Source organism: Drosophila ananassae, chromosome 2L (genome assembly GCF_017639315.1).
Source record: "Drosophila ananassae strain 14024-0371.13 chromosome 2L, ASM1763931v2, whole genome shotgun sequence".
Taxonomy (NCBI): domain Eukaryota; kingdom Metazoa; phylum Arthropoda; class Insecta; order Diptera; family Drosophilidae; genus Drosophila; species Drosophila ananassae.
The window spans coordinates 21,917,313-21,944,984 of NC_057927.1; the positions used below are offsets into that span (position 1 = coordinate 21,917,313).

The following is a 27,672-nucleotide window of genomic DNA, read 5'->3' on the forward strand; positions in this document are numbered from 1 at the left end:
AGAACAGAAAATTGACGTGCAAAATGAATTGAAATACAAATAGAAATAAACATATTTCGGCATAAATATTTACAAAGTTCAGTGAGGAAAAACTCATGCATACAATATATAATCGATTGACATTTAGAGAGATGTTTATAAATGCGAGAGCAAAAATATAATATTGAATGTTTGATATACGTATGTATGTATAAAGCTAGATGTTGTCCTGTAGAATACTATATACAAGCGACATATAAGTTAATCTCAAGCAAATAGTTTGCATTTCTTGTTTGAGTTTCAGTGGATTTTTCAAAGGGATTTCTCGAGAAAGTGTTTGCCTATTGAAGGATTTAAATTAATAGTCATGTGTTATAACTATATAATAATGTATTTTGTAAGTCTTGTGTGTGTAGAGCCTAAAAAGAGCACGTCTAACATATCCATTGGGTCTAATTAGCTACAAAGCTTAGAAGGGGGCTACTGTTGAAGGTTCCTGACTCTAAGTCTCTCCCTCCCACTAAAATCTTTACTATATTATATACCTTTGGCTATGTACTTTTCTACCTGCCTGGCGCAACTGTCGATACAATTTCGCAACTAGATGCAACTGACACTCACTGGCATGTTTTGTAAACCTGTGCGACTAATGCCTGTGCTACTAATCCCCTAGTATTCATTTGCCTGGACAATCTTTACTAAGCACAATAAACTGACTAAGCTCCCCAGTTTCCGAGCCCGTTCTGTTGACTTTCGCTTTCGACTTGATAGCAAAATAAAATGAAAATGAAACCAGCACTTGCGAATTTGTTGAATAAGATATATATATTTAATGGAGAAATTATCAGTAACTGCCACGCCCTGCGCCGAATTTGTCACCGCCCTCGCCCACCATAAATCAAAGGGAGTTCAGTGTGTGTGTTCAGCGAAAGCCCATGCTGGCTGACATTGTTTGCCCAAAAATATATCAAATCGTTGCAAATATATATATGTGTAATGGTGTATGTACGTAGCTGACTTTTTCTTAGGATTCATAGTCATTATTTAAAGCGCCGGCTTAAGAGCTCACCGTCGCCGACAAATGAGCATCGCACGCCCCCCTTGCAGGCCGGAATACATCCCTCCGTGTCCGTCCGCCGGTGGGCATGTCAATATTTGTTTTATTTAACTCTCGGCGCTTTGTTTAAACTGCGGAACACCCACGAAAAAGTTTACGGCCCGAGCAGCAGCACCGTTTGATAAAACTTAGAATGTAGCCAAATATTGTTAACTAAATTATCGTAGCTTTCCATGGAATTTCAAACAGCGAATGCTCTTTCCCAGCTGTTCCCCTCCTGCTTAAATGAATCAGCAAACAAACGAATTTTAAAAAATGTATTTTCAGTTATATAAGTATCTAAATGTGTTCCTTTGTTGATCCAAGTGTTTCCAGGAGCAATGTACTCAAGTAGGAGCTGTACCCTGTACATTGCATCAATTAACGAGGAAATAAGATACCATATATCTTATTATCGTCACTAAATTTGGAAATATACTTCTTATTTGCTTCCCAGTTATATGTACCTCTCGGTTTTAGGGTATGTTTAAGCTATTTAAACTGCTATTTAAGCTCGAGAAGTGTGGCACGTGTCCGTATGCCTGCTTGTCAATAATTTGGCAAGAGCTGCTGCCACATTCATAAATATATTGGCAAGTCAACTGACGGGAGGCATGTGACTCCTGAATAAAAATAACTACTCGAAATTTAGCGAAAAAGCGTTGAAAGGAAATTAATTAAATTATGGCAATTTGGCAGAGCTAACGCTGATTACAGCCGCTCGGAAATGTACGGTGACAAGTCATTCCACGATGCAATCTCAGATAAGTCTTTCGATTCTTGGATGACAATGACTTGTACAACTCGTGCTCCTAGAGGCTGTAGTAGATTTTAGATTGGATCTCTCGTTTCATTCTCATAAAGTCAGTAATGAAAGCTACTTGGAGTACAATGTACCTATGCCGTAATCGTAGTCATGTGGTCGCAGACATATGTAGATGTGAAAATCATAGTTGGCTCAATGTTAAGTGTAAAAGTAGTAAGTCGCTCAGAATATTAACCATTATGGAAGTCGGAACAAAACGGTTTGCAATTTAATGTCCAAATAAAATGCTGAGCTGAAGCTTATTTTGCAACAAAAATTTAAAAGAAACAAAAAATGTGTGTCTAATAATAAAGGTAGTCAAATAATTGTTAAATATTGAATGTATGTATTATGAATATTTATAGTTGAACCTATTGCATTGAATCGCAACAAAAAAAAATCAGGTTGAAACACAGAAAGAGAATTTTAAAGAACACATTTAAGTAATTACAAATTAATGGAATAACTCATACACTCATACGTAATGCGGCCAGGTGGCATTAAATATTAAATATTAAACGCAAACATTAAGTGAAAAAATCACACCAACAAAAAAAGTGACAGCAACAGAAAATGTAAAAGGAAATTGTTAATTAACTTGTGGAAAATATTTACAAAATAACGAGCAGTTAGCACGGATCTGATGGTCGATTGTCGGTCAATTTCGGAAATGTACTCAGTTACCTTCCAAGTTTCGCGGGAAAGAATTGAATTGAAAGCCCTCGACTTAAGTAAATGTTAACATGTGCGTTTTTCAGTGGAAACTATACATTAAATTATACATATATATTTATTATACAAAAGGTATATGTTTATGGTGTATGCATGTATTGTATATAGTATCTCGATACATATAAATTAATGAAATGAAGCAATTACAATCGTATGGAATAAACGTAAAGGTAATAATAAAAAGGTTCAAAACATCATATGCATTGTTGGCTTTTCATTTTTCGCTTTCCCTTGCCACAATTTCCACGATTCCCCGATGTGAACTTCATTCCCGTTTCAGGTAGAGATGCAATGGATGGCTCGACGGTCTAACCCGACGTTATGAGTGGTTGTTACTGCTATACGTATCTCTAAACTTTTTCTGAATTAACTGATATGCATTGTAGACTCTGTTGAATTTACAGCCGCCAATAGTCGATCGCCATTGATAAGTCCAAATCGAATTTGAAAAGAATACAAAGAGCCTCGAGTTAGTACAGGAAATGCCTTTATAGCCGTCTGTGCCCACTCACCTTTCTTTTGCCGCCTTGAAGGACTTCTTTCGCTGCTTGAGTAACGCCTTATCCTGGGCGGCGTCTGGATTGGGCAGATCGTTGGGCGATATGGATGTCATGTTATCCGGATGGCAGAAGAAGGCGATCGAATGCCGACCACGAGCTCGAATGCTCTCCTGTTCGGGAATAACGACGCGATGTTGCTGTTTCGAAAAGAAATTAAAGAAAATCAGTCTATTAGCAAAAACTATTTTTAGTCTCTAGAGTCTACACTACTTTTAAACTTTTAGTGATTTATTGAACAAATATTTGCTAAACTCTTCACTAAAACCGACGTCATTGAGATGCTAGCCCTATTTCGTCCATCAGACTTGGTTATGAGTTCAACAAATATTGGCCAATACAAGATCTATTATTAGATATGTGAAAAAATAACTCTCAATGGTACCATTACTGAGAAATCCCCATTAAAGAGGTGTACCCAAACATAGGATTTGTGACTCACCAGTGCGGGATAACGTTCCTGGGTCCAGATATTCAAAATCTGACCACAGTTGACAAGAATAGAGCCCGGCAAGTGGCCCACACGGTTCCACTTTTCGCTTCCTGGCAACTTGATCTCCAGTCCGCCCTCTGAGTCCTGGGCCAAAAGGGTGAAGGTGCCATAGTCGACATGGGCGGGACAACGGATGACTGCTCCGTTGCCCAGTTTGTGCTCAAAGAGCTGGCCATTCACGCTGGCCACGCCGTCGGTGAGGTCGTCTTCGTCGCGGGGATTGTGCTCCGGGCGGAAGTCCGGCTGGTTGGAGAGACAGCGCTGGTAGCTGTACTGGCAACGGCCCTTGATCACGTCGTTCTGGCCGGGCTCGTCGTCCACCACCGGGGGGTAGTAGAGCATGCGCAGGGAGCTCATGTTGTCGTGGTCGCCCGACAGCATGTGTGAGTGCTTTTCGAGGAAGAAGGTGGTCGGAATGTCCAGCGAGACGGCCAGCGACTGGAGGATGAAACTGGCCAGGGCCTTGAAGTCTGTGGCCAAGGTGCTGATGTGGTCCGCGAATCCGGGCAGCGGTTCCTCGGGCAGGTTCTGGGCATTCAGTGTGCTGATATTGAAGGCATGTCGCAGATCCGGAGCCTTTCCATCGAAACGATGTTGTTGTCCGCGACTCACGTACCCGTGTTTGTCGCCGTCTGTACGGATATAATGCTGTTTAACATCCGGCGGCAGGTCCACAAAGTCATCCAGGTGATCCCAGGCAGTCTTGAGCTGCAAAACAAATAGAGGAAATGTATTAAAAATACTGAAATCTTATGGACTCTTAAATCCATTATTTATGGTTGAAATAAAGCACTAAATGATAGGTTATCTCTTGCGAATCGCAATCGAAAATATTTCTTACCCGTAACTGTGAGTATTAATATTTAAATATAAATATTCAAAGAATGGATGGCTTACCTTCTCATCGGATATGCCGTGATTGACCAGCAGAGCCATGCCCTTCTCGGAAAGGGCCTTCTTCAGCTGGTGACCCACGCGGTTGACCACCGACTTGACGGGCACCTCCTCGATACCTGAGAAGTAATCGAACAAAGATGCGGTTAGTGGGCGTGGGAATTACCAGCGGAACTGCCACTTAATCGCTAATTGTTTTGTGGTCGCTCGATTTTATGGATTCTTGGGAATGTATACCGCACCCCCCCACTAGCACCTGGTAATCATAAAGAATTGCCCAAGTTTATGGCAGATTGTTTAATATATTTGTGTATATAAAAGCGGCAATAAATACTCGTAGCTGTTTATCGAACACTTGGCCGTTGATTTTGAATGTCAGGGCCCATTGAGGAGCGTGGTCAGGGCATTGAGTCCACGTGCCACTTGCATAAGACTCAGGGGGAGTCCGGCACTCTTATTTGCACTTGCCACTTGGCTTGGGAGATAATTCAGCCAATTGGAATCTCGAATAAGCCGTGCAAAATGCAGAAGGCGTGCTCGATAATTTGCAATACAGCACCAAATGCAATAAAAGGTAAAATGCAATCAATTTAAATGCGAATGCGAATGCAATGGCGCTGCCGACCGTAATGGCGACGGGGCGGCATTGACAACGCTTGGCGGAAAATTAAATAGAAAATGGCGAGGAAAACCGCAGCGGAAGTCGTTCCACACCGTTTCCCCTGCAGTTGAAAGTCCAATGCTATCCGGCAGATAGTATCTATCTGGAAGAAGAGGACACCCTTGGCGATATCGAATTGCCGGGCCACTAATGTGATCACTTACTCATTCAGTTCGGACCAGTCATGAATGAAAGCAGCGGAATGCAAAGTAATTACAAACAACTCGTCGTCGCCGTCGTCGTCAGCCCTTGTCCCACCGGGCGTATGCGCTATCTATAAATAGGTTTCCCATAACCCGGTGCTGGAAATTACTTTTGCCTGCCCTCAACGCCTGTTTGAGTCCGTGACGCACTCTCCGCCGGACAGATAAGATTCCATATAATTTATTTATTTCTATTTTTCTTTAGTATTTCCCTGTTAATAACAATTACGCTTTGTTGGGGTCTCAGGCGTGGCTCTTATCAGGCTTGAAGTTGCCAGGCGGCAATTGAAATTTTGCCGGAAAGCATTCACCCGTATATAGGAGACAAATTACGGATTCCGAATGATGATGATGATGAGGCGACACTATACATGTATATTTTATACTGAGTAGTAGATCGGCTCGGCTTGGAGAGGTCAGCCGGGCGAATTGAATGATTTCAATTGACGCCAGGCGGATCGCCTTTCGTTTTCATTTGATGGTTTTATTTTTTGTTTTGGTCGCTGTTTTATTTTCCATTTTTATTTTGCCTTTTTACTGTGGGGTTTCTGTTTGCATGCAATTCAATTAGGCGGCAATTGGGATGCGAGTCGCTTTTCAATTTGCCATTTTCAACGGCCCCGCATGCCATCGAGTTTTTTAGTGCTAACTTGTTGCTAATCGAGCTAATTGAGTCAGTAGTAGTTTCGCAGCAAGGAGGAGGCCGAATTCGCTCGAAGATCATCTCGTCTAGGCACTGCGCAGAATGTCTATATTGTTTTCCCCCCATTTAGCTGGAATTCCTTTCTTCGGGCTTATCGTTTTATGCATTTATGGACAAGCACCCACAAATGGCGGGCACGCGTTTGAATTTAATTGCGCTGGGCGCTTGAACTCGTTTCTGGTTCAATTGATTTGAAAAGCAAGTGGTAATTGCTTTTTGGTATCCGGCAGAGTCCGGCACTCACGGCCACCGAATAAACCTTTAAACTAAATCCACAAATAGATCCCCAATTGGCCACTCGTATTTCTCGGTCCAATTAATTCGATTCAATATTTATAGACCTATTTTGCCGCACATATCTGTCCAAACACATATATGGGCCATTATGGTTTGGCAATTTAGTTGCGGAATTTTTGCCCAGAAATATGGCCGGGCCGTATATTTTATTTATAGAAAAGTGAACTGAAATTGCGGCCAATGCAGGAAAGTGGCTTGAATGCGGGGAAATGGTTACCACATGCCCGACTAATGGAAAATTAATTTCAATGGCATTGAAATACCAGTACAGAAGTCAACGGCATTGTGGTAATTGGTTGACTGCGAACGAAACTTAGCATCCATTTGACAATAGGGGGAGAGTGTGTGAAATCCGAGTTCTGAAGGCTGCAGTTCTCTATTTAGTTTGTTTGTCCAGCTGCCAGTCGAAATTGTGCCATTTTTGCGGCGATGGCGATGGGGTCAAGAGAAATCCACAAAAGCTGGCAACGTCTTGAAAAAGAAACAGGCATAACGCGATTGCTGGCCTGGCACGTCACTTTTTGAGCCAAGAATCAACAGGTTTAAGCTGGTTCAAATCGGTTATGGCCAAAGCCCAACTACTTAATATGCTGGTACTGTTGTTGTCCGTTGTATTTCGGTTAAAAACATTTTTCGCTGCCGCATGTTTCCGAATTAAGCAAGGTGAGGCTCGGTCCGGACTGGGCCCGCCCGCCTGCCGATGACGCGCTATTCACTGGGGATTCACTAACCAGATGCGTCACAGGCAGACGGGCATTTGTCGCCAAAGCAGGTTCCAGATTTCATGTACCAGGTAACTGGTAAACGGCAATCGACAGTGTGCAAATAAAGCTGCAACAACAGCAGCCAGACCAAACCAAACTAAGTAAATAAGGTGCCTCTCTGGCACTCACACCCCCTTTACTTCTGTTTTTCAGTGCATCGAGAATCGCGGCAATCACAGCAACAAAATCAGTGCAAATAAAATCAGGTTTCGTAACTTAAATAATGTAAATATTGTGATGCGTTTTGTTTGCGTTTCCGCACTAAGCTGTTGCTGCCACTCCACTTTCCATACGAACTACAACTTAGGGGGGCTGTGATGGCATTGGGGGCCCAGTACCCCATCCTCCACACCCCATCTCAAAATAAAAACATTCCACAAATGCCACAAGTCCGACTTCCATATAGTTCAAAAACCTCTCCACCTCGATATCGAAATAAAAACAAAAACAAAAACACAAACAAAACGAAAAACAAGAAAAAATCCAATTGAAGTTCCGTTGACATAAAAATGCCGCAAGGCAGCTATTTAATTGCTTCTAGCTGCTTTGGGGGGTCAATGGCTGTGATTTTCGAGAAGGTCAAGAGCCAGCGAGGCGAGTGTCGGAATCAAGGCTAAGCCTTACTGTACTTGCTCTACTCGGAAACTCGGGAAACAACTTGAAGTGTGTACCCCAACAATGGGTGAGCCCTCCGATAAGCAGGCAGTGCGTATGCGCTATTTTTCCATGGCGCATTACCTGAAAGGGAAAAACTGTGTCACGTATCGGCGGCAGAGACCCAGTTAACACACTGCTGGGCATGGCTTCCAAATAAGCAAATGGAAATTTTTGTCAAGACCCAAATAAAGGTGCCATAGAAGCGTGGGGAAGAGCAAACAAAGATATAAAATCTTCAAGAACAAATCGTATGCGTTGGATACACAAATCACAGAATTTTTTCTTCTAAGATCGTAGGTGATTTTTCACAGCAGACTGCTTTTTCAATGAAACGTTTAATATTTCGAGTATTTTGAAATTGCACACGTCGTCTTGAAGTGCTGTAATAAATTTCCGAGATTATGTCATATCCGACATGATCTTTTGATGGCAGTGATTTTTCGAGACTGTAAATCTATTGATTTAGCCGATTTAGAGAACAATGATTGTCCAATTACTCATGTTCGATTACTAAGAAAACACCAGGCCCCAACAACGTGATACAATGCCTATATATGCGCTTTATTAAAGTACTTCAGAGATTAACTATCTACACTCAATTAGGTTGAGTTTCGACGATAAGGTTAAAAAGGTCTAGTCTACACTTCTGGGGCGGATTTTTGCTTCAGATTCTAGATCACATTTGCATTATTCATTTGTACCTGGCGGGATCAGGTGTCGGTTGCACAAGTCAATAATTATTAACAATTAACTGCGACGTAGTTGGTGGAGCGCCGCGAACAGAAAAAATTAAGTAAGTGCAATTAAGCGAGCCCTGAACAATCCAGAGTCAGTCACTAAAACACCAATCAGTCGATGACTCAATGCGGCAATCTCACTTAATTACCAGAGTCCCAACTGACTTTGAAGTTATCGAGTATATTAAATAATATTTCTTGAATAATATTAAAGATATTATTTCCTATTTTTATTATGAAACTCTGATTCATGGGAATTTTGCTGATATGTATAATTTTTAAGATTTTATTAGTAAAGGAATCTTTTATGTTTAGTATTTCCTTCTTTTCTTTTTAAACTTTGGAAAACCCATTGACCTATAATTCAAGTGAAAATTGTAAATTAAACAATGATTAATTTCTTATAATTGGGAAATGATGAAGACCACAACGAAACAGGTTTCGGCGAAAAAAAAATTATATTAAAACAAACACTTTGGGAGTTCCCTGGTCATTCTAGGTTTTGTGCTTGGATGTCAGTTGACTGTTGTCACAGATAAGTTAATTTTCATAATTAAAAAAAAGTTCCCCATTGATGGGAAATCAACTAGTTAGTGAATGTTATTTTTCGCCGTGCACGAAGGCAGAAATCGCCGCCTAGCAACCAGTTGGAGTGGCGATCAGCCGCCATATGTGTGTTGTGGTGGTGGGATCGGATGGGTTATACATGGCTATATATGGCTTAGGACCGGAGGGGGGGAGCTTAAACCCGGGGAGCCGTGTGGGGTGTATCAGGGGGGGTGGTTTCTAGTGTACTTACCACAGTGGGCGAGATCGATGATCGGCACCACGCTGCGAGAGAGGAGCGTGTCGAGTTTGTCGTCGCTGGTTTTCGTTTTTATCATTTTGCCGGAGTAGCTATAGATATGTAGCTGAATGTGTGTGAATATGTCTAGAGTCTAGAGTTCTTTGGTTTGAGTTCGAGGGGACGAACACTCGCCGCACTTGTGCACGCTTTATCACAAAACGGAGACGTCAGGACGGAGAGTTGGATCCCGAAGACCTGGTGGTGGCGGTTGACTAAATAAAACTGAACGACAGACCCGATTATTATGATTGTTATTATTATTATTGGTTCAGCGAATCAAAAAAAAACAAACATTCAAATCGCCAATCCTCGTTCTCTTTTATTTGTTTTTTCTTTTTTTTAGATTGTTTAATTTTCACGTATTTTGTTATTGCGGCAGCTTTTGTTTTTGTTTGCTCTTTGAGTGACAGGCGGGTCAGCAGAAAATCGGCATAAAGGGGGAAATACTAACGATCCGAACCAAAATCCGAAACTATTCGATTCGGTTTTTATTGGGAAGGGCGCGTGGCGGACGAGAGGCGATCGAGGAATCGATCGAACGCGGCGCACTTCTTCGACAGACTGAACTGTCTTGGGGTATCTGGGACTGGGACTGGGACTGGGGGTACTACCTCCCGGTTCTAGAGCTTATCGGAACCCAACTGGCAATACTTTTGCGTCAGTTTACGATTTTATTTTGCAAAAAGGCAAAAGCAAAACGGCAAGCAAGCCAACTGATTACGGTTTAGAGAGGGCAGGTACTCCCTGCATGTGCGTCGCAATTGGATAAAATTTAATCAAATCAAAAATTGTGATAACTAAATTAGCACTTGTTGCTCCGAAAGGGGTGGCGGGTGGAGGGTGGCAATGGAGGGTGGCAGACCCCGCCGCCTCTCGGACATACATGTGCTTATGCGAAAGGTGAGACTATCCGAAGCCGTCAACAGGTAGCTAGCTAGCTAGCTACTCACACATCCCGTACCGTCTCGTCTCGGTTTGCTTTTGCAATATTTGTGATGGCCATTAACGACATTGCCGTGGCTCAGGTATACGACTTGGAGGTCCAGGTGTATGGGTAATTCGCAAGATACAGATACAGATACAGATACAACCGCAGCCACAGATGCGGCGGTGTGAGACTTGAGCGGCAGCAATATGTATCTTGTATCTGGCAGATCTCGTTTACCGTTGAACGGCACTCGAACTCAGGTGTGAGCCCTCCTGTGTATCATCCCAGCTGAGCTAAAAAAAAAAAACTGAGAGTGTATAGAGTAGGGTGTTGTATCTTGTTGCCAAGGGAGAAGTAAGGAAACGCCAGATGAGCAAAGTCTGGCTGGCCTTCTGGCAGTCTGCATGGATTTTATTTTTTATTCCATCCACGACTCCGAAAAAGGGGAGGGAGAGGGTGGTGGGCATGAGTAAGCGTTTGTCGACGCTGGCAAAAACAAAATACACTGCAGTAATTCACTTCAACCCGCCTATTCAGCTTAAAAATATTGTGATTTACACGGCAGTTTCGCGGCTAGAGAAGTAGGAGGAGGAGGATTGGCTTACAGTGAAAATTCGCTTTCTTTTTTCGCACAGTTAGTTAGGTTTCGCCTTTCATCGAATAACGAACAACCCACCGAATGACCCGACACGATCCACAAAAGTTGGCCAACAATCTACTTAGTCAATTTTTGTATCTCTTTCTGATGCTTTTTTTGCACACTTTCCATCATTTTGTAACACACAACGCGAATTTAACCTAGATACACCTGAACGGGTGCGGCGATCGAAACATTGATATTTTAACAAATTCAAGTGGAGGATATTTATCGGCGATCCACTGTTCAATCCCTTTGGATTTCGACCACTAGTTAGCAACTAAAAGGCCGCTAATCGCAGAACGGAAACGCAGAACAACGCGCGAGCACAACCTCCCCGTACAACGAATTTTTTTTGAGTGATCAAGAGTAGCCAGTGCCACTGTGCCACTGCTCCCAGATATTTTCTCAGAGATTGATGCTTTGTTCCACTGTATGAAATTAGTGGGGCCAACGCCAACGACGGCTTTATGTTAGTGTGCCCCTGGGGAGCCACAACAGCTGTTTGATCTTCTCCTAACCGGTTCTTAAATAAAACTAAGAGAATGTTGAACAAGTTTCCTAAAAACCAACAAAATTATTTTAAGCCCGCCTAGGGTTTGTTTATCGATCCCAACCAGTTTGAAAAAAGTCATTACGGGTCAACGATCTTTCATTTTGTATCTGGATTTAAGCGAATAGTTTCTTATCGATAGTTACTTTCGATATTTGTATCTTCACGAGCCTCGATCGTACGTTATCTTACGAATTGAAACTATCTTATATTACTGACACAAACGTTTTATATTTAGATTTCGTAATCTAGAAATGCACCTCTTTCCTCTTACACCTTCTTTCCGATTTAACAATAAATATTTTAAAAAATAATTATGTTTTATAAAATTCGTTAATTTATAAACTTTATTTAATACAATTCCCTTGAGATACATGTGTAATCAGACTAACTATTACTTGACCCAGATTAGTTAATCTACCAGATTACGAACGTTGTCCGTAGGTGTCGTTGAACTTTTTCTGAATTAACTCATATGCAGTGTAAATTCTAAAAGGAAAATAATTTTATTAAATATATCAATTAATTATAAAAAATATATCATTAAAACTCACTTTTCATTACTGGAAGAAGCCTCATCCTTCTGAATGTCCTGTGGATCAATAGGTGTTTTATTATCCGGATGAACGAAATAGGCTATCGAATGTCGCCCCCGAGTTCGAATTTGTTCTTGTTCGGGTATCACGACACGGTGTGGCTAAATACATGAATAAATAAATAAATTATTTAAATTGATAACATCTTAGATAAACCTTACCAAAGCATGATAGCGCTGCTTTGTCCAAATAGATAGAAGTTCCCCGCCATTTATGAGTATAGCTCCTGGAAGATGGCCCACTCGTTGCCATTTTTCAGATCCTGGAAGTTGCACCTCCAAACCACCTTCAGAATCCTGCGAGAGAAGGGTGAAGGTGCCATAATCCACATGAGCACCACACCGAATGGCTCCTTCACTCTGTCCTGGCTCATCATCCACGATCGCCGGATAGTAGATCATTCTCAAGGTGGTCATGTTAACATCATCGCCTTCAAGCATTTGTGAGTGGTTCTCCGCAAATAATCCTGGCGGGACTTCAAGCGCCACCTCCATGGCTTTCAGTAAGAACGAAGATATTGTCTTGAAGTCATTGGTCAAATTAGTGATTTCATCTGCAAACTCTGGTAGGGGCTCCCTGGGTAAATTTTGATCGTCCAGTTTACAAATATTGTAGGTATGTCTAAGTTCCGGGGTTTTTCCATCGAATCGTTCTATTCCAGGACTCACATAGCCGTAATTTACGCCATTCTTTCGCCTATAGCGGTCCTGGATCTCAGCTGGTAAGTCCAGGAAATTATCAAACTGATCCCAAACGCCTTTAATCTATAAAAGATAAGAAACAATGTTTAAATTTCAACAGTAATAAAGCTATCCGAATCTACCTTCTCATCAGCTATTCCATGATTAACCAAAAAAGCAATTCCCTTTTCTGTGAACGCCTTATGAAGTTGTTGACCCACTCTATTGACTACAGTTTTGCCTAAAATTTAAATGTTTATAGTTTTAAAATACTTAATTAGTTTCTATGACGAAACTTACCACAATGAGCGAGATCAATGATCGGAACAACAGACTTGGAGACAAGCGTATCAAGCTTGTCATCTGCTATCTTATTCTTTATCATTATATTAAGTAAATAATGACCTGCGTAGTCAAATAAAATGAAAATAAATATGGAAATGTTTCACGCAGATTCAAAATGTACCCGTTTATGGTGTGAACACGTCGAGTTTCCTTGGTAGACTGACCAACCCAAAAGACCAGCCCAAAGATTTGCATTCTTATCAGGGAAATTCTTATCTTACAGAACAACGGATTCTTTGTTGCTGTTTTTCGCATCTTAAGGTGTGTGATTAAAAATAAAATTTTTATGACTCACAAAAAAACCTACAAAACATGAGTAATTATATTGAATATAAAATTTTATACTTATTTAAGAAATATTTTTAAAATAGGTATATCGATAGTTGGGCGATATATTCTTAAATCGTTTACTGAGCGTTAATTTTAAAAATAGAAAAAACGTTAATTTCTATGAAATCATTTTTAATTTAATAATTTTTAAGTATAATTGTGACTGTAAGCTCCTTTTGCCAAAGCCATAGTTATATCGTAGGCGTTGTATACCCTAGAAAAAAAATAAAAGTTGTTTTAAATATATAAGGGAATTACTGGGCTTACAGACTTCTCGTTATGACACTTATTTACACCAGTTTGAAACTCCTTTGGATCTATAAGAGTTGTACTATCAGGATGGCAAAAATAAGCTATGGAGTGTCTTCCACATTTGCGGATTTTCTCATCCTCGGGAACAACCACACGATGTTGCTAAGGAAATTATTTTTTGAATGATTGAGGAGAATATAATAGTATTTTTTACCAAAGCATGGTAGCGCTTATTTGTCCACAGAGCCATAGTTTCACCACAATTTATAAAAAGGGCTCCCGGAAGATGACCAACCCGTTGCCACTCATCATTTCCCCGTAACTTCACCTCCAATCCGCCCTCCGAATCCTGGGCAAGCAGGGTAAAAGTACAATAATCCGCATGAGCACCACAACGGATTACTTTTGAGGGATTTTCATTATCGACTGGTGGGTAATAAAGCAATCGAAGGGTTGTTAAATTAAAGCGATCATCTGACAACATATACGAGTGTCTGTCCAGAAAAAACGAGGGAGAAACATGCAACGATAGGGCCAATGCTTGAAGGATAAATCTACCCAAGACATTAAAGTCATCAGTTAAGGAGTTAATTTGTTTTGTAAATCCCGGTAATGCCTTTTCGGGTAAATGGTTAGCATCCAGTTTGCAAATATTGTAAGCGTGTCGAAACTCCGTAGTCTTCCCATCAAATTTCTCCATACCAGGACTCACATATCCATGGTTTTCTGCATCAGGAGCCTTAGAACGTTCGTATGCTACTTTCTCCGTTTCCGGTAGCTCAACAAATTTATCAAAATATCCCCAGGCAGCCTATGTCTGTGGGTGACTTTGCTTTGTTTATTAAATAAGCCTTATGTAATCTCCCTTAATTACCTGTGAGTTCGAAATTCCATGGTTAATAAGCAGAGAATAACCATGCATAGAAAGAGCCTTTCCCAGGTCTTGGCTTATAACATTAAGCCCACTCTGGTTGCAATTGGCCAAATCAACAATTGGTACAGCTTTTCGCGAAAGTAGCGTTTCCATTGTTATTTCATTAAATATAAATAAATATTTATAACTCTTATCAATTTAGCTTTGAGCTGTTGTTCTTCAGGTCACTGAGAAAATAAGACTAAAAGACAAAACAGAGATTTTAAATCAAATAAACCAAACCGATCTCTGCAGTATTATCTGTAGGGAATTTATTATAAAATTCCTTAGCATACTTTTTGGCATAGGGGGCGGATTAGGTTTTTGTGTAAATGCCATTTGTGTTTTGTGTAAATCCCAAAAATATATTTTTCAAATCTGTAAATGCCATTTGTGTTTTGTGTAAATCCCAAAAATATATTTTTCAAATCTTAATCCAATCAAATAATTTCGAAAAAAGAACAAGTCAGGTATTTACATTTAAGAATCGTTTTGTTTATTATTTGCAAATAAAATATACAATATTACATTTGATCATAAAGTGGGCACGACAAAAGGTAAAAAAAACAGTGTTCAAGGCAGTTCTCAACTACAAGCAAAACTTTAAAGTTCAGATTTCTGTGGTGACAGCTACTACCTTGCCATTCGCCTGCCCACTCTTGCCTTGTTTTGACTTTCATTTCATGCCAAGTCCGTATGGTAATAACTAATCACTAAACTATAATATTTGGTTCTATTACACTATCCCAATACAGCAAGTGCAACGATCTCTTGCACATCTGCAATGGCGACTGTTCCAAAACTAAAAAAAGGTGCCGCTTTCCTCGAAACTACTACAAAATACTACGAAACGAGCTTATATGTCTAGAGATTGTATAATATCCGTCTTGACCTATGCGTTACCTAGGATTAGGATACGTGCAATGGAGGAGAAAGGGGCAGTAGGGATAGGGATTGGGATTGGGTTCGAGTTAAACGTAAGAGTGTATACATTAGGGCAGCTCCAACTAACGTCGCTCCCTACTCCTTTTTCGCCGCCAATTTGGCCTGGGCAGCCGCCTCCTTCTTGTAGTTGGCCACGTAGAAGGAGCTGAACATGTAGGTGAAGAGGCCGGCGTTGAAGGTCAGCAGGGCGGCAATCGATTTGGGGAAATTGCAGTTCGGCTGGAACTGAATTTGCAGAGTGTGCACAAAGATGATCAGGAACTGGACCTAAAAAAAATAGCAATTACAAATGGTAAGTAAAAATTCAGACTAAAATCAAATTAAAATAAAAACTTACAATCTGTAGAATGGTGATGTACTTCTTCCACCACAGATACTTCTGAACCTTGGGTCCCATAGCGGAAAGCAGATAGTAGGCATACATGATGATGTGGATGAAGGAGTTGATGAATCCCAGGAGAGTGCCATGACCGCCGGCAAAGTACTTTACGCCAATGAAGGCGCACACGGGCATCAGGGAGTGGTGGTACAGATGTAGGAAGGAGATCTGGCGCTGTTTCTTGCGGAGCACAAAGAACACGGTGTCCAGAAGTTCGGTGATCTTGGCAATATAATACAGCCACACAGCACGAGCCATCTAAATACGAGATTTATTACATATTTTTTTCTACAATAATTTTTATGAAATAAAAACATACCCTCATGGAAATTGGGTCCGTGGCATATGTTACTGGCTGGCACCGGAAGTTGTAGTGACCCCCCCAGCCGCCCTTGTATCCCTCGTAGAAGAGCACCCAGCTCAGGAGCACCTGCACGGCATTGTAGACGAGGAGCGTATTTTTCAGCTCAAAGGGCTTACGGTCTCGCATGTAACGGGGTCCGGCATATAGGCAGAAGTACAAATAGGCTCCCAGGATCATGAACAGGGGTCCGGGAGCATTCGAAAGGAACCAACTCTGCATAGAGAAATATGAATATATTATTAACTATTGTTAGTCAAGTTTTTTTTTTGTACTTTCATTTGTTAGTCAGCATTTGCGACTTTGTTTTTAAGTTATTTAAATAATTGGTTATGTTTTTTTTCTTGTTTAGAAGTTTATTGGACTTCTCAATATTATTTGTCATTTCATTTATTTCTTAGTCAACATTTTAAAATATTTGCATAATAAATAAAAAAGACACAAAAATCTTTAAAGCGTTAAACGGGTTTGGTAGGTATTTGACTAAGATAACCATATAAATTTAAGTTAAAGTTATACATTTAAATACAATTTTACATTGTTTTTAGTATTTAAATATTTAATCGATATATTTTTATATATATTGTAACGTAAAAATATTAATTGTTTCTGTAATTTAATAATGTATTAAGTATTTATGCAATATTAAATTTTTTGGAGGCAATGTACAATTTTTTTCATGCCCTAAAAATATAAAGTTCTTCTCCCGCATACTCACCTTGGTGCGCAGATCCTCGTGCTCCACAAAGAAGTTGACCATTCGGTCAACAATGGTTTGTGTCTCGTTCAGTCTGACCGACATTTTGCCAACTGTAAGTAAATCAAAGTCGAGAAATTAGATTAGTTGATACCCAGTGGGGGAGTAAGGGTGGTGGGAGAGGAAATGTATGATGCACCACTGTCTATTAGCACCTATTCCGACCATGGAAAGCGCATTCTAATTGTTTGATTTACGCGCTCCCAGTATTTCCTGTTAATCATCGGGGCACACAAATAAAATAATGCTGGCCAAGGAGAAGCCGCGCCTACGCCTCACAGTTCAGAATATGGGCAAATACTATATATTAGTTGCGATTATTTGAGAAGACCTTATTGATAGTGGTAAGTGCGAAATGTCATACTAGTATAATCGTGTAAATCAGCCGTAGCATTGCGAATTTGGGAATGCCATTAACCTGGCATCGAGTTCTGCTGAGCCAGCAGCAGAACAAAACGAATAAGAACCAACGCGTTTTAAACTCATAATTCGCGAAGAGTTCATTCGAGCTTCAAGGGAAACTGTCACACCAGCAATTACGCTTCGTAGCTTTAAACTTTTATTTTCATTTTGGCGAGATTATGATTTACATTAATTGTGGAGTGGCAAGGGACCTGCTGTGGTTTACGTGCCCGAGAAACTGGTTTCGTGCCCATCGTTTTGGCTCACATGTCCAAATTAGCCACTTGTTTGCTCTTCCTTTGTCTCACTGGCTTCCTTGTGGCTAGTTTTTGATCAAGTTTTGGAAAATCCCATCCCGGCCTCTCAGGAGGCAGGATGGTCCAAGGACAACCTGGCCATGCATCATTAAATTTATGGTATTGTTAAGTACTTCATTTTTTATGTTAAGGGAGAACAAACCGGTCGCCGGCCAGGCCACTTTTGCAATCGTTGATGGTCTAGAGAAATCCTTTAACAACTATGACTAGACGGTTTAGCGGCGCGTTGATATCGGTCATTATCTGGCTATAATGGCAGGGCCCATCATCGACTGTGGCAACCAGAGATCTTGCCCAAAATGGCTGGCCCAGTTCGCTGGGTCCCACTAGGTACGGGCCCCACCTGGCCTATGAATTGAAGCCATCATCTAGCACAGGCTCTATTAATTATGTGAGCACCTGCCAAGTGAACGCCATTATCGAATTACCGAGCATTTTTTGTTCAGTCATCGCTCTTGGCTCTCGGCTGTTGCCTCTTGTCTCTTGGCTGTTAGCATTTGGCTGAGCAAATGCCCAAAATGCATTCATTCAGTTGCAGCGTCAGTTATTGACTAACGAGAATTTCGTCCGACATATTTGCATTTTTTTGAGTGTCAGAGTACCGGAGTACTAGAGTGCCGAGTGTTTTTGCAAGGCCAGGAACTTTCAATCGGCCAGGCCACTGGTCTTCGAGTATTTGTGTGTCGGAGGTGTTGAGCAAATTATGCAAGAAACATATTTATGCCACTTTCTAATTGAAATTCAACATTAATCAACATGTTTAGAATGTAAATGTAGCAGGAACCACAACAGAAAAACAACATTATCTTTGTGTTTCCCCTGAAATCTTTTTATGCAAATCCAATCCATTTAATTAGAAACTTGTTTTATGTGCCTTTTTAAATAATTTTATAAATATTATATTTCAAAGAGATTTGGCTGGCCCAGTAACCTGTTGATTAAATATCTTCTCACATTGCATCCATAAACATTTTGAACAGATATCAAAATATTATATAATCGTTGGATCTTCTGCCGGTTTTCGTCTATCCACCATAGTTATTTAATTCTTGATTTATTAGCCGGGTGGAGCCTGAACTTGGACTTGGTTTTGGAACTTTCGACTGTGAAGATCTTTTATGGCCACTTAGCAGTCATAAATAGTTAGATAATACGGCGAGAATTCAAGTTTTATAATTTTTTTCCAGGAGGCCATCGGTTCCATGTTGTTTTTGAGCCCCTCCCCGCCAACTTCATTTCATCTTCCGGTGACTGAGATCAACCTTGACTCATCTCGCCACCGCCCATCAAATAGCATTCAATATAGCTGTAAAATTTTGCATATTTATTTGCCTATTGATTCTCGGATCTCTGTCCAATATTCGAATGCAAATTAGTTCGAACTTGTGGCCAAAATAAAATTAACAAAAGTCTGGACAGAACTGATGGTCAGCATTAGTTTGCAAAAGAATTTCGAGAATACATATGCATATTTGAAAGCAAAATTCCACTCGAAATAAACATGTTACTAATTCAATCGACTTACAGAGACGTGATCTCGTTTTGCATAATTTTTAGCTAGCTAGATATTGCGAAAATATTTCGCTACTTTCCAAATAATACTTCCGATGGCCATTTGCCTGCCAATTAGCAGTTGACAATGAGCGAGAGTGCGTGGCAACGACAGAGTAAATATTAAGTGAAGCCAAATAATGGCAAAGTAAATAAATGGAATTGGAATTGGGAATAAATATATCGCATATTCCACATAAGTATAGCCCCTGACGTCACATTCCAGTTTATTATTATGCGATAATCAGCCCGGCCAGGCCAGAGGTCTGCCGATAAATTCTAGACACGCGTCGCCATCAAATGCTGTACAAAAGATTCGCACGTTTTGTTCTGTCGCCAAGCTGGCCACCATATTTGGTTGCGAGCCACGGGGCGTATGCGCGATTTGCCTATTCCCGCGGCTTATTATGCTCAAAGCCTGGTTCTATTTACAGAACTCTAGGCTGATAAGAGGCCGCATGGGAAAGGCCTGGCTTAGGCCTGAGCTTAGACCTGGGCGTCATCCAAAATGGTTTGTGGAATGTTAAGGACGGTTTTACTACCGGAGAGGTAGGGGAAATGCTAGTGGTGTTGGTGCTGGTACTACAACAAAAGACAAGACAAAATATTGAAGCTGTAGCTGTAGCGGCAGCCTCTGATCAACCGATTGAATGGACCTAAGGCAATGGCATCGGCATCGGCAACGCATTAAAAAATCGCTACCAAGGTCGCACGTTTTGAGGAAACAAAAAGCCAGCCGAAGCCCCAAATCGACCAACCTGATCTCTTGCATTGGAGAGCAGCTACATCGACAGATTCAGTTTTAGTTTGAGTTTCGGTTTTTGCTCCCTGTTTCTGTATTTTTTTTTCTTTTTGGGGAGTGGCCGCATGCTGGCTGATCAAACATAAACACTTGGTCTCTGCATACATCGCCGCATCGCTTAAAGGCATATCATAATCTGCCCACTGGTCGCTAAATAGTTTCTTTTTTCGTATGCAGATTCAAATTTTATTGGCTTAACTATTTTGCATTAGCCTTAGTTTGTGCTCTGACCTCGAACTAGTGGCTAGTGCCAGTTGGTGCAGGCGCATAAATTATCCAATATCCTATATCGAATATCCATATAAAAACTTAACCCACAGCAAGTGATCGCGATTGATCGACTTCCGCGTGGCTGACTGGGAAATTATTCCATCAGGAAAGCTGGATCAGCTTTGTGCGATTCCGGGCATTCCTTCGAGCAATTAAATACTATATATTTGTGTGATAATTGAGTCAATTACTTTATGACGATATTTTGTCAGAGATATATATCTCAATCGATTAGATTGGTAATTCAACTCCCCCGGGCTGTGTAGGCAGAGCGAATGGGAAATATTCCATGCGCTTTCTTCAGTTATTGGATTATTTAAATATTTGCAATTTGTCTTTATAAATATGCAATTACCTGCAAATATTCCCTAAGAAAAACGGAAAACAAGTCGAAAGTTCGCAGCTTGAGTCTTCCGTTTGGCCAGCATCAGAATAAATTAAGAAAACAAATAGTCACTAATTGCACATGCCACAAATCAAATCAATCGATTGTGCCAGACGATTTCATTGATCAACAGAATGTCGGGCCCTTATTTTAATTATGATCAATTAGTTGTTTAGATACTTCGGAGAAAAATCCGTGACAAATAACAGCTTTTGATTAACTCGTTTTTTGATGATGATTATCGGTTTTCCAGCAACGTTTTTTTCGGCCATTGATGTCATTGCACTTGCCTCTTCAAGAATCATTTGGGCTCCCGACCCAAGGGTATCCAGATTGACCTAGTCATTCCTTTTCGGATACCCCCGTAGCTATGGCCCCCCTAAATATTCATTCTGGCCAGAGCTGCGACATCTGACCTCCAATATTTGCACTTGTCATCACACATATACACCGCAGTCATCATCATCATCATCGGCACTGCCATCGCCTTGTTCTGCCTGGCGAATTATTTACCTTGCCATTATTATCAACTTTTTTCCCGACTTGTTAGGCAAACAAGTCACTTGAAAACTCACCCGGCCGAGGAGGAAAAATTAAGAAACCCCAAACCCGATGGAAATTAGATGGTTATTTTTACTTAATACAATATATATTTGTGGGTTTTATTGTAGGTGTGACCGTCGACGCATGTGACCCCAATTGGATTCAAAATATTAAAATGTAATTTGCCGGGGCGAGAAATGTCACCGAAGGGGCCCATAACCATAAAGTATCCCGCGTCACCCGCGATTTTTTGTCTTTTTCTGTGGGTAAAGTCGCCAACGTGCGAACGGATGTGCATCTGAAAGATAATTCGGCGACTGCCCTCTATCCGCTTGACTAACTATCTCCCCAAACGAATGTTGACGCTTCGCCAACAACAATAAAATCATAAATAAACAATTTTTGAGCATGCGTGAACGTCAGCATCGCAGTCGTCTCTTCCCAAGGGCACCAAATCCCATCAAATTACATTGGTAAAGAATGGGCCTGAGATCGTGATAGACCAATTCGATATTTTTCATGAATGAAGAAGATATATTTCGAAATGCCAAGCCAAATAATACGTCATGTTCTTATCACTTCGCAACTTTGGCCAGAGTACGAACGTGTGTATCTTTGGGATTTCCGTCGATGCTCATGGCTGTTTATATCGCAAACTTGTCCCGTTGTTCCCATTGTGTCGAAAGTGTAACGCAAAATTCAGGGCCATCGCAGACAGAGCCCACCCGGAGATGATATAAGACCAGATTATAGTGGGACTCTTGGTTGTGCAGCACACGATGCAGTGGCAAGGGGCATCTGATGTCGGGTCGAGGGTCGAAAACGGTCCACAATAACGCATACAAATTGATCAATCGACGTGCGATTTACATACGAACCGCATTAGCCGTGTGATTGACTTGGCCCACACTAGCTGGTCCCAGTTTTTGGGGCGCACCATCTTCATCTCAGGGCATTACAGCTGGTTTTGTAAGCACCCATCGTCTTTTTTCCCCCGCCTGATTTTTATTTTTTGCTCTCCTCTCTGTGCCTGCTGGCCATCGTCATGTTATTTATTTATACAATATTTAGTTTTGTATTTTTCCTTCGAATCCGTCCATGCCCGGGTCTTTTGACTTGGGTGTCGTTTCGCAATGATGTCGACCCCAAAAATGTCTCAAATCTTTAACAGGTTGCCAGCCGAAAGGTGGCCAGAAAAGATACCCAGCGTGTGCGCATAATTTAGCATAAAATCTTAACACAATTTACCATTGTTTAATAAAAATGATTCTTTCTCTTTTAGTTTTTCATTCGAGTTTTGAAATTCTATAACACTTGCCTTTCTGGTGAATTAATTTCTCTGATGAAAATAATAACAGGACTGTGTCTGTGATGTATTTGCGGCACGACACGGCACACGGCACAAATTCACACAACAATTGGTCAAAGAACAAACACTAAACTGAGGAATGCTTTCTGTTATCCTTCGAGTCGATTGAAATCACGCATACGCGACGTTGGCGGTCAGAACACAGAACACGAGGCGGCAGATCTCGGCCAGCTCCACGAGCACCCAGCGATTACTTGGCAGTTGAAGCGCCGACAGCAGACTAAGCAATATCCGGGCCCTAACAGCCGTCTTCTATGTGCCGCAGACACAGATACACCGATACAAAGATACAGATACACGGATACTTGGATACACCGCAACTGCTTCAGCCACTTCGGTTACAGATTCGGGTTCGAATTCGCATTCGTATCTTGGGTGTACGATCGACAAGCGATCAAGCAAACAGGTGAGCTTGCTGCTTGACTTCGTCCATTAAGATTTTAGCGATTTCAGATTCACTGACGCGGAGTCGCTGCATGTTTTGAAGGGCCAGTTCTAGGATCTCTGAGTCGAGAACTCTCCGGGCTAATTACCGGGCTTAAGCGACAGCGTGAAATATATGCAGACAGTAATGAGAGATCGATAATTAACGTAATGAATAACCGCCTCTTCGAATAACAAAATAAAACTATTTATAAATCGCCGCATCTAGCTGGGAGAATGTTGCATTTGTGAACAAATCATAACAGCAGCCTGACAGCTTCAGTCCAAGGCATTTATCATTGGTTGGCCCATTTGGCCCATATGTGCTTTGTGGAGGGAGTTGAACGGTGTGCAAAAATATGATTGTGCAATTAAATGGCCCCAAAATGCCTCCAAGCCAAAGGTGCACGAAGCGATGCCGAGCTTCCAGTGGGCACTTGATGAATTTCAGCAGCGTCATTCCCTCATTCTGCTCACACTTCACTCTCGCAGCCATAGACGTCAGGTATCCCCCAGTGATGGAAAGTATCTAGGTAGCTGTACTTAGGTACTAACTTTGCAATCAATTTTCATTAGCCCGTACTTTATGTAGTATGAAATCGAAATTAAAATATAATCAAATCTTGAATCAAAGTACCAACATGCATATGGTGCATTTAATTGTTTTCTGATGTTTATTATGTTTATAAGACTATAAGTGGGTGATAAAAAGTGTTCAGTCTATCTATTAATAGCTTTCAAAATAACAAGTAAAGTTCCTTCTTAAAATAATGGAAATAATTAAAAATTAAATAAATTGTAGAAGCCATTAAAAAAAGCACTAAGATCTTCTCTAGCTACCATACTCTTACTACCATATTTTTCTACCCTTCTTACCACTGATTTCATCTTGCATTGTTTAGAGCCAAATAGAAGTTAACAATTGCTAGTAGACCCCGAAAGAAACGCACTGACTGCAACTCCAAATGGCTGCTGACATTTGCCACCAGCTTCTCGTACAACAGTCAGGAGGCCTATCGCTAATTGCTCAATCAAATGAAAGAAAACAAAGCAGTGAAAAATGCAGCGTCGGGGTTCATTTGGTTGTCAAGTGATTGCCGGTCACGCCCACTATTCCCACAAAAAAATGGAAAAAATAAATAAATAAATGAACAGGCACAAATACAATGTGCCGTAGGTGCTGCACTTTGCCAAAAAATTTATCGATTCATTCATAAAATTGGTATTGCCTTTAATCTTTGGATTCCGATCCGGCCGATGCCCAATTCAGCTTTGGATTTAGCTTCGTTTGAGCTTCCGCCATTCCGAAGGTCGTCCAAGTTGTCATGCCCGACGCGTGCCGAAAATCCGTATTTTGTTTTAGGTGATGGTGGAGCTATAAAGGCGTTGAGACAGCTCTGGTGCTGGTGCGGAAAGGGGGGTGCCACGTACCGACTTTGTCTCATTTCAATTGCTAAATATTTTGGCAATTTGAGGAAGATTCTACGCAGCTTTTTTTACGTTAACGAGGCTCGTGTGAACCCATTTCAAGGCGTGTCAAATCGATATCAAAGATAGGCATCAAGCTACAGTAAGACTTCCTCAGTAACTAATTCAACAAAAATTATATAAATAAGAGTTTTAAAGTTCAATAATTTTTTTATCGATTAGATAAAACTTATTTATACAAGTTACCATCATCAAAGTGATAAGCTAACTTTTATTAAGCACATTATTAGCATAATAACAATATCCCATATAAAAAATTTCCGTTTGAGGTTCAAACCAAAGATGTTCGACTGTATTTCCATTTGTATTTCCTAGTGACAATTTAATCAATCGTTTTATTGTTTATTTGACGATTTCCGTAAATTTTCCATCCGAATTTTCACTATCCGTTCAATTTCAAAGTCAATGTCGGCTGGCGGAAACAAAAGACTTCGGACACGAACTTGCCGCAATGCCCGCAAGCTATATCGGTTTGTGAATAGGGCTGCTGTTCATTTAACGACTTATTCGATTCGAGTTTTTTTTTTATTTTATCCAAAGCTACTTTTATATCAGAGCATCTTTACATTGGCAGCGACAAAACGAAATGGAATAAAAACATAGAGCCAGTCTTTGTTGCGTACATTATACGGTTTTAATGTTTTTGAACTTGACAAGATGGAATAATTTGCATGAAAATGATTGGATTCGGGTGGGGATTTCTGCAAGAATAGGATTGATCGTCAGACGGCGACAAAGTAGCAAAAAATTCTTCATCTTCTTTGGGTTTTTTGTTTAACTTTTGCTCCTAATTCAGTAATTCAGTAATTCCGTCGTTTTTTTGTGGCTATTCTTGAAGCAATCGTTTGCGTACATTAAAACTCAATTAATGCGTAACACTTAGGGAACTCTAAAAAAAAGAAATAGTGGTGGAAAAAACGCAGCATATGTATGTATGTTGGCTAGCTCAAGAGAGTCCGAGGTGAACTGAGGCTGATTGGAAATCAATGAACTAACGAACTGGACACACAGCGGATGCTGGCAACAGCCTTGACCATAACACTTAAACGCCAAAAACCTTCAAAGACCAGTTGCCACTTGCTGGCCGTCTGTCAGTCTCTCGGGTTCAGTCAATGTTTATTGAATTTAACGCATAAAGCAACTGCACAAGACCATTAATAAAGAGCTGAAAGCCAGACTCAAAAACTGGGTGGCAGCCCGAACTCTGCATACACTCGTTCCGAGTTTGCCGACATTGAACTGCACATCACATAGATATAGATACAGATACGTACGCTCACAGATGCATATCTAATAATAACGCTGTCTGCCAAATCGGCAAGAGATTCTCTTCCGGCTGCTGGACCGAACAAATTGGGAAATTAAGTCTAATGAGAAGTAATTATAAGTAGTTGAGGCATATGACGTGCCCCACACATGTAATTGCAAGTGAAAGCTCACTAGGGTCTCTGTCTCCAAAAGACCCAGTCTCCGGCAAAACCTAAAGCTAATTTAAAAACAAAATATAAAAACAAAGATGAACAGCACAACCTGTTGTCACCTGAACAGAAGCTAAGAAAATCAGTGCAATCCCAAGCGAACCACAAAACCTAAGCCAAAAAGCAAAGACGCACCTTAAAAATGCGAGCACATTTCCCCATTTGGCACCGATTTGTTGAATGCTTGAAACTAAACCGACAGATGCTTTATTTAGCTTTAGCCACTGGATTTGCATTTATTTGGCGCGGGTTTTGGGATTCAAGAAAGAGGGCGTTTAAAAATGCGCTAGCTTCATGAATTTTGAGATGCATATTAAATGTGAAATGCTTCAGCTTTTTATAATTTTGTTTAAAATTAATAAAGTCAAAAGAATTAAACAAAAGGCGTTTGAAAAAATAAACAAGTTAATTGGTCATGCATCCACTTAAGCCTTATTAAAGCATTTTTGATACATTTTTTATCCATAAGTTTTCTTCCACCTTGCCCAACTTCCGAACTGATTTTTGCCATATTTTGACCAAGTCATTTTGGCTTTACATACTTTGGAGTTGAACTTGAATTTCGGAAGCAAAAAAATCTCCAAAAACACAAATAATAAACCTGCAATCGCATTTAGTTGAAAGACACGTGCCAGCAAGCTGTCAAGTACAAAGTTCGATTATTTGCGAAAGATGAAATAAAAGGCTTCGCGATCTGCGGAATGGTTAATAGAAACTGGCACACACCGTCGCACAGCTCAAAGCCAATGACGACGTATAGAACACAAGGCAGCAGCGGTTCGGTTTGGGGACTTAGATTCGAGACTAGACCACGGCTGCTAAATTTATTTTATTTTTTTTATCAAGGGGGTCAAAGTCAGCTCAAGAGCCGAACCAGCAATCGCCCAGTCATCAGCGGCAAATGCTTTGCCCTCGCCTGCCACAACGAAATCTACTAATAACCCCGACGATGCTGATTTCTAGTTCTCTGGGGCGATATTTATGATGAGGCATTAGGGTGATGGCAAACGGTGCTGAAACACTTTTTTTTTATTACCTTTATGACTTAATTTAAAATATATTACCTAAAACTCCAAAATAGAAACAAATTTTTGCTTAGAAGTTTTTTCATTTTTTTTTATTGTTTTGATTCGCCTTATGTGTTGTGATAGATCTGCAACTATAATGGTAATATCTTATGCTCAATAGCTGTCATTCCGTATTCTTTTTTCATTTTCGGGATGCATGTCTGGGAGGATGGGTGATAAAATTGTAAGTTAATTCAGACCTCAGCGATTTCAATTTTCTTTTAATTAATCCGTACAACCCTAATGATTCTAAGCTGTAAATACTAATGCCACAGAAGGTCATATAATTGCATAACTTAAAATAGAAATTGCTTGGCTGGTTTCGGTAACCCTGAGCGAGAGTCCTCTCGTGGAAGGGAGTGCTCCCACTTAGATTTGAAATATGGCTTAAGTTTCTTATTCGGCCAATTGCAAGCAACTCTGCACTACCCAAACAATAGATATTCTTAGGATAATATTAAGTAAACGAATGTGAA

At 40.6% G+C, this 27,672-nt stretch overlaps 4 protein-coding genes across 7 annotated transcripts; all 4 read right to left on the minus strand.

The window, feature by feature from the left end:
- Window positions 1–778: 778 nt before the first annotated feature.
- On the minus strand, window positions 779–11,416 carry LOC6498948 (UPF0676 protein C1494.01). Of its 3 annotated transcripts, none has more exons than XM_014910357.3 (6): window positions 11,030–11,416; window positions 9,378–9,647; window positions 4,560–4,675; window positions 3,612–4,370; window positions 3,125–3,309; window positions 779–3,001 (listed from the first exon to the last, which is right to left on the minus strand). In XM_014910357.3, exons 2-6 carry the CDS (start codon window positions 9,460–9,462, stop codon window positions 2,932–2,934), a joined length of 1,215 nt encoding a protein of 404 aa, XP_014765843.1. In that variant the 5' UTR covers window positions 9,463–9,647; window positions 11,030–11,416; the 3' UTR covers window positions 779–2,931. The 3 variants fall into 3 exon arrangements, with proteins under 3 accessions (XP_014765843.1, XP_001955624.1, XP_032312109.1); XM_001955588.4 differs by having other exon boundaries at window positions 10,959–11,416; XM_032456218.2 differs by lacking the exon at window positions 11,030–11,416 and adding an exon at window positions 9,877–10,132.
- A 441-nt stretch (window positions 11,417–11,857) lies between these two features.
- LOC6498947 (UPF0676 protein C1494.01) lies at window positions 11,858–13,437 on the minus strand. The gene is made up of 6 exons (XM_014910356.3): window positions 13,286–13,437; window positions 13,120–13,224; window positions 12,963–13,060; window positions 12,301–12,903; window positions 12,098–12,240; window positions 11,858–12,032 (listed from the first exon to the last, which is right to left on the minus strand). Exons 2-6 carry the CDS (start codon window positions 13,202–13,204, stop codon window positions 11,969–11,971), a joined length of 993 nt encoding a protein of 330 aa, XP_014765842.1. The 5' UTR covers window positions 13,205–13,224; window positions 13,286–13,437; the 3' UTR covers window positions 11,858–11,968.
- A 131-nt stretch (window positions 13,438–13,568) lies between these two features.
- Window positions 13,569–14,885, minus strand: LOC6498946 (2-oxoglutarate-dependent dioxygenase htyE). The gene is given in 4 exon segments (XM_001955590.3): window positions 13,569–13,708; window positions 13,766–13,908; window positions 13,961–14,563; window positions 14,621–14,885. Coding segments are annotated over 4 exon segments (966 nt in total). The 5' UTR covers window positions 14,774–14,885; the 3' UTR covers window positions 13,569–13,641.
- Window positions 14,886–15,132: 247 nt separating this feature from the next.
- Window positions 15,133–22,977, minus strand: LOC6498945 (elongation of very long chain fatty acids protein AAEL008004). Of its 2 annotated transcripts, none has more exons than XM_014910355.3 (5): window positions 22,690–22,977; window positions 17,063–17,154; window positions 16,303–16,560; window positions 15,942–16,241; window positions 15,133–15,871 (listed from the first exon to the last, which is right to left on the minus strand). In XM_014910355.3, the coding sequence occupies exons 2-5, from the start codon at window positions 17,144–17,146 to the stop codon at window positions 15,680–15,682; spliced, it is 834 nt and encodes a 277-aa protein (XP_014765841.1). In that variant the 5' UTR covers window positions 17,147–17,154; window positions 22,690–22,977; the 3' UTR covers window positions 15,133–15,679. The 2 variants fall into 2 exon arrangements, with proteins under 2 accessions (XP_014765841.1, XP_014765840.1); XM_014910354.3 differs by lacking the exon at window positions 22,690–22,977 and adding an exon at window positions 17,257–17,396.
- Between the last annotated feature and the right edge of the window lie 4,695 nt (window positions 22,978–27,672).